Source organism: Papaver somniferum, unplaced genomic scaffold (genome assembly GCF_003573695.1).
Source record: "Papaver somniferum cultivar HN1 unplaced genomic scaffold, ASM357369v1 unplaced-scaffold_128, whole genome shotgun sequence".
Classification (NCBI taxonomy): domain Eukaryota; kingdom Viridiplantae; phylum Streptophyta; class Magnoliopsida; order Ranunculales; family Papaveraceae; genus Papaver; species Papaver somniferum.
Window position 1 is genome coordinate 702039 of NW_020621936.1, and position 11655 is coordinate 713693.

Sequence of the window (11655 nt, forward strand, 5' to 3'; positions counted from 1 at the left end):
CACACAGTCAGACACAATCTCAAGAAAAGTATATCCAAGAGTTGTATCTCAATTTCTCAATTCAATCCGCAATCAAACAAATAGGAATTTGCGAGCCTAATTGAATATGAGAGAAATAACTTGAAAGGTACCAAAGACCAATGTTCAAGGATCAATCAATTTCAATCAACAACCAAAAGTTGGATTTACCAATTGATCGATTCAACGCACAACTTGTGATATTTTTATTATATAACAAAATATAATGCGGAAAAGAAATAACACAGACACCAGAAGTTTTGTTAACGAGGAAACCGCAATTGCAGAAAAACCTCGGGACCTAGTCCAGATTTGAACACCACACTGTATTAAGCCGCTACAGACACTAGCCTGCTCCAAGTTAACTTCGGACTGGAATGTAGTTGATCCCTAATCAATCTCACACTGATCAAGGTACAGTTGCCCTTCTTACGTCTCTGAATCCCAGCAGGACTCTACACACTTGATTCCCTTAGCTGATCTCACCCACAACTAAGAGTTGCTACGACCTAAAGTCGAAGACTAGATAAACAAATTTGTATCATACAGAAAAGTCTATTATATAGATAAATCTGTCTCCCACAGATAAACCTATGAGTTTTGTTCCGTCTTTTGATAAATCAATGTGAACAGGAACCAATTGATAAACCGGACTTATATTCCCAAAGAACATCCTAGTATTATAAATCACCTCACAATAATCTTAATCGATTAACGAAACAAGATATTGTGGAATCACAAACGATGAGACGAAGACGTTTGTGATTACTTTTCAATCTTGCCTATCGGAGAATAAATCTCGAGCAGATCTTAAAGAAGATGGTACTCAATCACGATACAAAACAGGAAGATCAAAACACGCAACTACAGAGAAAATAGTTGGGTCTGTCTTCACAATCCCAATGAAGTCTTTAATCCGTTAACCTACGGGGTTTCATTAAAAACCTAAGGTTAAAGGAGAATCGAATCTAGTCGCAACTAGTATCACACAGGAGGTGTGGGGATTAGGTTTCCCAGTTGCTAGAGTTCTCCTTTATATAATCTTCAAATCAGGGTTTGCAATCAATGTTACCTTGGTAAAAAAACATTCAATATTCATCGTTAGATGAAAACCTGATTAGATTCAAGCTAATATGTTTCAACCGTTAGATCGAACTTATCTTGGTATACACAAATGAAATGTGTCGTCATTTAGATAAAGGTAACCGTACCTAAACGTGTACACTTAGTTGGTTCAACAATAGTTAACCAAAGGTTAGCCATATGAGTACTTTCATATCAACCTTATTCATCTTTATCATAACTAGTTCAAATGACTCAAATGAAACTAGATAGAGAGTTGTTTAATTGTTTATATTCTCATAGAAGTATACAAGACACAATTGAAGCAAAATAGATTTTGATTCACTCGAATCATTTCATGAACATTATAGCCACGGTTTGCAAAAGATTGCATTCCTTATTATATAAATGTATTTTTTCATGAACAAACCGATTTTAGAACATAACCTACTAAAGTATGCAAATGGGTACGCATACCTAAGTAGCCGTACCTAGTTTGGTTACGCCAGTACGCGTACGGGTGCGCATACCATTTACTTTTCCAAACTCCAACAGATATTCACGGAACATGAACTTCCGCCAGTATGCGTATGGGTACGCATACTTGGTTCCCGGACTTCCATAACCAGCCAGTACGCGTACGGATACACATACCAAGGTTCACGGATTTTGGACTTTACACAAATGTGAATACACACACTATTTTTATATCCAATCATGGTTATGTGTACTAAACCCTCATTTCAATCACTGAAACATTCCTGTAAGACGACAATAGTTCTCACACAAACTATATATTAGCTTCAAAGCAATTTTCAAGTGATCGAATGATCAAAACGAAAATTCTGAGTCTACATCAAATGACTGTCTCACACAATTCATGTAAGATGTTACAAGGCGATTTTCACATGATCATCTTTTGACTGTCGTCAAGATTAAAATATGAACTTGGTTAAAGCGAAAGTTTACCAACACACATTTCGAGAAATAGATAAGCGAGATAAACTCGACTCAAAATATCAAATGTAATTGAAGTGTATATAGCAATACGACTTTTTGTCTCAAATAGGAGATAGAGTAGATAGAATTTTGAGTGATAGATGAGTTCAAGTCTCCACATACCTTTTGTTGATGAAGTTCCATAAGTTACCTTGAGTAGTTCTTCGTCTTCATTCGATGAACGTCGTGAAGTCTAAAGCTCAACTACACTTTCTATCCTAATCCGAGACTTGGCTATAAGTAGATAAGAAATAAATACTTATAGTTTTGGAAACTAAACTTGACAAACAAGCTTGAGATAGCAACGCTTGCGAGTTCGACCGAGCAGTGCTCTAACATTTCTCGAAATATGATTTAACCTATATGTCATTCGAACAGTTTATTGTTCAAGATGATGAACTGAAAATATCCTTGCACAATGATATGTGTGAGATTATCATTACTCGGGAATGTTTCGATTTGATTCATTTCAATCATGTGAGAATAACCTTGAACATTTTATATGATCTGTGTGAGACAATCATCTAATGTTAACTTGGGATGTTTCATATGTTATTTGAGAATTACTTGGAACGAGTGTTATGTGTGAGATTACCATTGCCGTCTTCCGAGGAGGTTTCAAATCGATTATCGAAAGTTTTACAGAAATACTGACTTTTGGATATAGGATAGTATGAGTACCTAGTACACGTACTGGTGAAACTAGTTTGGGTCCATAACTTCAGTATGCGTACCTAGTACACGTACTGGCATAACTGTGGTATGCGTACTCAGTACACGCACCGACGAGACTAGGAAATGTCCAGAACTTTAGTATGCGAACTCAGTACACATACTAGTGTAGATGGGGAAAACGATTTGCTGGCTTTTACGGAATTGAGGAGACGACCGTATGGAGGAGGCTCCTTGAACCGAGCTAAATGCTTAACCTCACACAGATGCACTGCAAGAAGGGAGTGCTTTAAGTTCGAGAGATCAATCTGTAGGAATCCGGCCTAAACCAAGACAATGGACGTTCTAGAGTCAATTTGGTCACAAGAGAGGATGGGTCGATCTGTAGGAGGGAAGCTGAGAAATATGTGAGATCAATGGTGATCGAAATTATAGGTGTGTTGTGTATTCTGCGTGAAGAAATAAGATAAGTTCTGATTGATTGAATTTGCTATGTTGAGAGTAATTGCTCAGACGTTGAGATGTTAATCTCGTGTTGTCTGTTTGACGAAAAGATTGTCTTGTTTTCAATCATGATTCAGAGACTTATTTATATTGCTAGAATTGTAAACACCTTGATCCCATGAAGTGTGACAGTTGCTGGAGTCAAAGAGTGGGGAAGTGAAAATCGTGTTAAAACCAGTTGCTCATCGTGCGGAGACTTGGTTGATTTTTTAGCCACTACTTTGTTAACTCCTTCAACTGATTGCACGACTTGCTCACATTCTCATCGTGTATATGAACACACGTGCCATAGACCGCCAAACCAAAATCCTAGTTAATATCCCCCCATGTAACACGATTGATGTCTCGTGATTTTGGAATCTGCAAGGCAGACGTGTATTTAGTTAGTCAGTTGCTGACTTCATGGGATGATGAGTCCTTGTATTGTTGAGTCGAACGTGATTTACGAATGTTCTGAGACTCATGAATTGAACGTGTCTGTTGAGACAGAAGTATAATTGTCGAATAAATGTTGATAGTTAAGGTGAGAAAATATTGCTCATTTGATGGATCGTTGAATATTGATAGTTGAACCAATATTGCTTGGTGTGAGAAAATATTGCTCATTTGAGCAAATGTTGCTCGTTTGTTGAATTATTGGTAGCATGGGCAAATAAAATATTATTTAAGATACTGGAAACTGAACCGAGTATAATTAATAAAATGTTAATCATGAGATCGTCGTAAAATTATTAGCGTTCGAATCTGGAATTATGAACCTTGGACTCGAAACCCTAATTCGATCAATTCATGATCAATTGATGGTTTATTGAAAATTAACCACGGAGTGAAGTAGGGACTGGCTACATGGGATGATGGGTCGACCATGTAACGCCCAGATGCTCAAGTGAGCAAATACAAAAGTCTCTTGAAGACCAGTTGGTGAAAGGATGATTAAATGCTGGTTTAATCATTTATTCAAACAATGTTCGTCTGAACCTTAGGTGATAAAACCTAATAAATTATGTAGAGATGAAGGACCGACCAAGGGGTCATGAAAACCGGCCCTGGTTGGTCACGGGATCGATTGACGATCGTTTTATGAAATTCCAAATTTGTTTGGAAGCATTTGAACCTAATGTGAACAAATTAGGTCAAATGATGAAAGCATGTGGGACCGACCTCTTGCAAGCCAAAGAGCCAACCTTGGTCGGTCAAGGTAATATGCTCGCGTCTCCAAAGTGTCCGTGTCTTAGTCCTGAGAATTTTGATATTTTCTGATGTGCGTTTGAGCAACATTTTGAGAAAATATGAAGAAATCAAGGATTTTGCTGAAACTGAGGAAACTTCTTAAGATGAAGGAAATAATAATAATAAATTAAGGAATCATGAAGTGTGGAACCGACTATGGCCAAGGCATGGCCGGCCGTCCAAAGAGCGCAGTCCCATGGCACTTTTCCTAATTTTATATTATTTTTCATGGTTTTAGGGAAATATCATGAAATCAAGGAGTTTCTTGAAACCAAGGAGTTTTTGTTGAAATCAAGGAGTTTCCTTGAAGTGAAGGAGTTTCCATGAGATGAAGGGAAATAATAATAATAATAATAATAATAATAATAATAAGAGGTTGAGCAATAACAATAATATTAATAATAATAATATTAATAATAATAGGAAGAGGCACTAGCCTTTTCTACCATGGGAGAATTGGGAGATGATTTAGTTTTATTTCTTAAGAGGTTGAGCAACTGCCTAGTTAGTCATGATGTTAATCACAAAATGGGAAATTCGTTGTTCCATAGGCTAGGTATCATTATTCAAAAAGGTGTTTGCGCCCAGCTTGTCGCTCGGTTGCCTTCCACCAACTTGTAACATACAATCCGTCGTCTTGCTAATAAAACGCCCTGAGTGGCTATTTCAAAAAAAATAAAATAATAATAATAATAATAATAATAAAATAAGAGCCTGTGGGTCCGGCTTGGGCATGGTCGGCCGGCTAGGGCCCGGTCCCGTGAGCTTCCCCTAATTTTATGTATTATTTCATGATTTGAAGGAATTTTCATAATTTAAAGGAAATATCATGAAATCAAGGAATTTCATGGAATGAAGGAAATAATGTCACAACTAGGGCATGACCGGCCGGCTAGTAGGCTTGGTCCCGCACACCTTTTCTAATTATTTATTATTTCCTTGATGCGAAGGAAACACCATAAAACTGAGGAGTTTCCTTGAAACGAAGGAATTTTGTTCAAATGAGGGAATTTTCATGAGATCAAGGAAAATAATAAAAATATGATAAAATATAAAATTGGGCGTGGGACTGGCCCCGGCACGACCGGACAGCCGGTGGGCCCAGTCCCCCAGCGCCTTGATTAATATTTATTATTTATTATTTTCTTCCTATTTTGCTAAGGTTCATCGTTCCTTCGTGTTTTGGAATGCTCGTTCGTGCATTCAGGTGCTCGTTAGTGCATTATTGCTGAGTACACTTGCACCATTTTGGTCGGGGCTTACTGGATACTGGCTCAGATGCCCGTGCGTAGAATATTTATCACTAACCCATGGAATTTTGCTGGGAAGAACCACGAATTGAAGTAACGAAATATTATGAAGAACGTCGAATATTTCTGAATATTCAGTTAATGAATTTAAGGATTAAAGATAATTAATTGATGGCTCTATACTAGCAGGCATGCTGTCTAGGAGCATTAATTATCTGAGAATTGAGTAATATGAGCTTGTTGAAGCGTTATATTTCTTTTATATAGTCAGGGAAAACATTGTTACATCCTGAAGACGTTATGCACTATACTAGCAGGTGAGCTGTCTAGGAGCCGTCCAATCGTTCGTTTCTATATAAAAGTAATTACTGAAATTGCTCAGTATTCATGAGATATGCAGTTGCCTCAGTTGAAAGACTGCATATTCACGTATGCTCTGAGAGACAGTAAACTCAGTCAGAGACTCTTGCGGCATGAGTCTTCATGCTTCGATGAGAGACATGAGCCTCAATACTCATCTGATTGCTGGATCAGGAATATGTACAATTATGGTTTTATGATTTTACCCTTTGTCGAAAATCCACCATATACATTAAGTCCCCTGCTTCGTGAGGGACAGTCATATTCCTCAGTCAGCACTAGATAGTGATTTTTTTTTAGTTACAGACGAAATAAGTAATTGAACTTAGTTGTAAGATAGAATGTTACCGGATTTTCGATTGTACGAGCGAACCATGGCTTGAACGAAGATCCCAGTAGCATGGCAGTAAATTGGTGTAGCACCGCTCCTTTTTTATTTCTTTTTCAGAAGTTGATAACTTGTTCATCGATTGTTCATGTTAAAATTATATACACATGCATGTGTAGACGTGAGTTTTGTAAAAACCCTAGTTTTAGGAACTAAGCGTCCGATCGTTGGTTTAAGAAACTAGCAATAATCCCTAATGTAGGAGAGATTTTTTTTTTTAAAATATGCGAGATTTTAATAAACTCTCGCTTCATAGGTGGATGCTTGTACGAGAGAAATTTTTTTTAATAGACGTGCGTCTGTTAGTAAAAAATTTGTGTATGAGCTTTCATGAAAATTTATTTTCGATATGTAAGCTTTCACAAATTTTTGAAAATATACTCTCGAGGGAGCAAAAAAAAAAAAAAAAAAAAAAAAAAAAAAAAATATATATATATATATATATATATACGTTTTTCAAATTTACGTGAGTTTCACGTTAAAACGTATTTTTTGTAAAATCAATGTTTTGATTTTGAACAAACGTTGAAAGTAGACAATTAAACATTGTCAAATAATGTCTGTATGTGAGTTTTCACAATTGTAGAATGGACGTCTGTCCAATTTTTGAAAAACCAGTGGATGTTAAAATTCACGTGGGTTGTTCATGGTTTTGTGAAAATCAAGTCATGATTTTGAATAATGAATTTTGCTCGTCTTTGCAGGTTTGAAGGAACGAGCAAGTTTTCGAAATTCCGACGTTATAATCACTACAGCTAGTCAAATTGTAAATAGGTAAGAGTTGGATTGTTACCTATTTTGTTGCGTGTTTGTTATTGGTATATCCATGACTCCATGTATTTCTCCTCAGATAGTGGTGACTTCTGGTTACAACCACCCTTCTGGCTCTTCCGGCGAACGCTCCAGAAATATCAAGTCAAAGATGAAGACTTCTGCAGATGTTCATGCCGAGGTGAATCAACCTTTCAGAGACACGGGAAAGCTGGTACTTTGTATGTCTCTCGATCATCTGGGAGTCGTCCCTTATCAGTAGAAACACCGCCGACTTCATCAAATGAGACTATCGGCTGAAGATGAAGTCAGGCTTTGCATTGATGGTGTAGATCCTGATTCAGATGTGGATGGACGAAGAATTTGGTCATAATTCGTCATCAGAAAATTCAGAAGTCGGTCTTTCAGTAAAAACGCTGTAGAATCTTCGTCCGATGTCGGATTTTCGCAGTCTACCCATGTGTTTTCATCCTCAGAAGATTTCCAAGCTTTATCAAAGAAGCTTTTCGAGTTTTGAGCATGTTTAGGGGCTGATAGGTCGGTAAACTGACTTTGTTTTACCGCAAGTGCACGGTGTCCAAAATAGCACACAATAGCAAGCACGGTTCGTTCTCTCAAGGAGTGCGGAAACTACTACTAATTAATATCAAGACCTAACTAACCAAAATTCAATATTTGAGAGATTATTATGCTAAGAAAATAAATTAACAGGTAAATAAAGCAATTGTATAAAGATTTTAATCAAGAATATGGAAGTATTAGGGCCATGGAATCCGTTGTAAGCTATGTTTACTTATGCTTTATCACATGGTCTCAAATTTACTCGTGCGAAGTTGCAAATCTAGCAACTAACACACGGAAGATATTTCGTTAAGGATTTATAGGAAAGAGTTATCATAAAAGATTGTTTGTTCTCAACCTAGAAGATAGACATCCATAGTACTAAGTATACATGACATACATAGTCTTGGAATAATCATAAAACAATCAATAACAAGGTTCAATGAGTATTTCTATCAACCTAACAACAGCCTATACCTGGCATAGATTATGAGAAATTGAACAGAAGATAAATCATTGTAGAGAAACTTAAACAAATGACATTAAGCTCAAAGTTGTAGAAACCCTTATTTTAGAACATGAGTAAATTAAACCTACAAGTTCATCCTTCACCCTAACAAGATATTTAGCTAGACATGGTTTTCTTGAAAGCCATCAAAAATGATATAGATAATAACAAGTAAACCATCGCAAAAGTAAGAAAACTTAAACCTAGTTGCTTCCCTGTGTAAACGGCTTCCCCTGATTCTCTGTTCACAGATGTATATAAAGGCGCTATAGAAAAGCTAATCTGGACCCAGCTGATAGTCGCCAGGCCCAATCCAAGCACCAGCTTCAGTTTCCAAATTTAGGCATTACCTACGTCCAGCTACTGCACCATTTTCTGCTTTCTGTCCTCCTAATTCTCGGCCACCAGCACCAGTTCCCATATCTAGCCACATCATCTCACTTTCTTTCTCCATTCACTGACTATCCAAGCATCTTCTTTGCAGCATAATAAAATTAGCCAACACTCGGACCCCAACTTCACTTTCCATCTTCAAACATTCACTGTTACAGACCATACAACCAGTACAGCTAGCACAATCTCTTCTTCTCCCTGTTCTCTTCATGGTATTCCATCCACAACTTACCCTGGAAACACCGACGCTGACTGCACTAATTTCTGCCACCCTAAACAATAAGAACTGCAGTCACTTTGTCTAAGAACACAACAACAATGACAATCCCCAGCAACACTTCTTTTCATTCTCTGACCTTCTAAACAATCTGTTCTTATGTCTTCCCAGGCCTTCATCCACTGATCACAACATTAGGTGTTCTTAAAACCAACAGTAGACATTAACGGCAGCAAATCAAGTCTTTAGTTTGCCTTTCCGGCACAAAATCCTGTCCATATTAAGCCTAACTCAAACTCAAGTCAGCACATTTCCTTGTTTCGTTCAAACCCAGACGAGCTCAGCGATTCTTCTCAAGAGCAATCGAAATCTTAACCTAACAGTTCCTTCTATAGTTGATGATTCTCTGATTTCTTGACTGAATCCAGTTACAGCGATTCAGCACCTGACAAACCCCAATTTATCACCCAAACTGCAGCAACGAATCAACAACATCATTTATCACCACCACTGCCATCAATGGACGAAACCCTCAATTCAGACCTCATCACACAGATTCGAGTAGTTACCATCTTTTCATTTTCTTTCATTCGATTCAACCACTTCTAACCATCTCCATTCAATTCCCATTAACAACAGTCTCCATCTATTTTGCATATCTCAGATCCCCTTTCTATTCATTCACAAATTAACCCATTGTTTCTCAATTGACTATCATTACAAACTTTCATCACCAGCTCCTTATCTGACTTGAACTCGAAACCCTTGATCTCATAGAAACAACTGCTTGATTTGAAGACCTGAGAATCTCTCCTTTTGCTGCTCAAATTTCCTCATTTCTCTTTGATGAGAACAAACGAAATGTGGACTGGCCACGTCTCACTGTTCCTCCTTAGCCACTAGTGGGTTTGAGGTGCTTGGGCCTTGAAACAGAAAATGAAGACTTTTCTTTCACTAACTCTTGGCCGTGAGATGGCTTGAGTTGTGCTTTGAGTTGAAACACCTCTTTATCTTGTAACTTGGCCATATATCCATCGGGTGAATGGATTTCACTTGTAATTCCTGCAAAAGTCTTAAAACAATATTATTAGAAATTAACCAGACCTAGCCAATGTAAATATGGGCGTAAAAATGTAGCACTTACGTGCTTATCAGATACCCCCACACTTACATTTTGCTAGTCCCGAGCAAAACAAGAAAAATTTATATCCGCTACACAGCTGGATATGGAGAGACGTCTGCTAAACAGCAAGACGGAACCACTAAACAGTGGTTGAGAAATGTCCACTAAACAGCTAGACCAAACCACTAAACAGTGGTGTAAAGAAGTCTACCAAACAGCAAGACTCATAATCAGAATGACCCGCTCAACAGCTGGTCATGTCGTGCAAAAGAAAATTTGTAAGACCCGCTCAACAGCTGGTCATATCATAAATTTTTTATTTTTATTTTATTTTTTGAAATTTCTAATGAATGTGAATACCTAGCACAAATTTGTATACTTAACCACTCCCCCACACTTAAATCTTACATTGTCCTCAATGTAAATTGAGTCATTCAAAGTAAAATTTAAGGTGAAAATTTTCTAATATGCAATAGGCAAATAAAAATAAAAGATAAGAGTAAAGGAAACAAATCTGATGGGTTGACTCCCACGAAGCGAATGATATTTGTTCCCTGCTTGCGCCAGCAAGTAATCTCAAAAAAATAACCGAAGATGACACACAACAGCAACCTGCCAAGCATATAGATAAATTCTGAAAAGTTGGGGATCAACCCAAAATATCAGTTTAGCTGTGAACATGAACCTGCAAACACTATCAACACCCCGAAAAATATGTGAATCCATAAATAACTCACTCCCATAAACAACAAGTTCAGAATGTCTACTAGTTTTGATTCCCAGTGGAGACTCCCAATTAGGTTTTAGATCAGCTGAAATATTGTCAGCGGATTCACTAAATATCAGAGGGAACAATGCATTACCAATGTCAACGAGCACAAGATCACATGACTTGGCAAAAGGAGCTGAGCAAACAATTTTCGTTTCTAATTTGTTATTGTGAATTACCTGACCAGTATCCATATGTTCCACACTTACACAAGCATCTTGACAACTACTACTAGTCTCACAAACAACTAGTTCGCCATGATGATTCAGTTTTTGTTAACTCCTTACAACCTGCAAAGTTTTTAGACCTGTTTTCGAGATTCTCATTGTAACAGTGAGTATAATTATTCACACTATCAACCATGCATACATGTTCACAGGTTTCAGAAATTGAAGCTGAATTCAAAAGCTTAAACACATTTATCTCCATTTTCATATTTCCAAAAGTAAGCTCCATGATTTCATTTCGACAACTGATAACCGCATTCGAGGTAGCCAAAAAAGGTCTACCTAAGATGACAGGAATCTGCCCACTAGGATTAGAAACAGGCTGAGTATCCAAAACAATAAAATCAACGGGATAAACAAAACTTTCAACCTGTATAAGAACATCCTCTACCACCCCCTAGGGATTTTAATGGACCTATCAGCCAATTGGAGGGTAACTTTATTGGGTTCTAAAGCACCAAGTTCTAATTGCACATACACAGAATATGGCAAGAGATTCACACTGGCCCCTAAATCTAACAACGCATGTTCAATCCTATGTTCTCCTATAGTGCAAGCAATCGTAGGACAACCTGGATCCTTAAATTTGGGTGGAGTTTTTTG

General features: G+C 37.4%; 1 protein-coding gene across 2 annotated transcripts in view; it reads right to left on the reverse strand.

Moving 5' to 3' along the window:
• Nucleotides 1-8331: 8331 nt before the first annotated feature.
• The window catches only part of LOC113331971, a 7792-nt gene continuing 4468 nt past the window's right edge, over nucleotides 8332-11655 (reverse strand). The window contains exon 2 of one of the 2 annotated variants that reach the window (XM_026578618.1): nucleotides 8332-11567. In XM_026578618.1, coding sequence (XP_026434403.1) covers nucleotides 11440-11567 — 128 coding nt within the window. In that variant the 3' untranslated portion in view covers nucleotides 8332-11439. The remainder of the gene's footprint in view (nucleotides 11568-11655) is intronic. The other variant, XM_026578617.1, reaches the window with a different exon arrangement.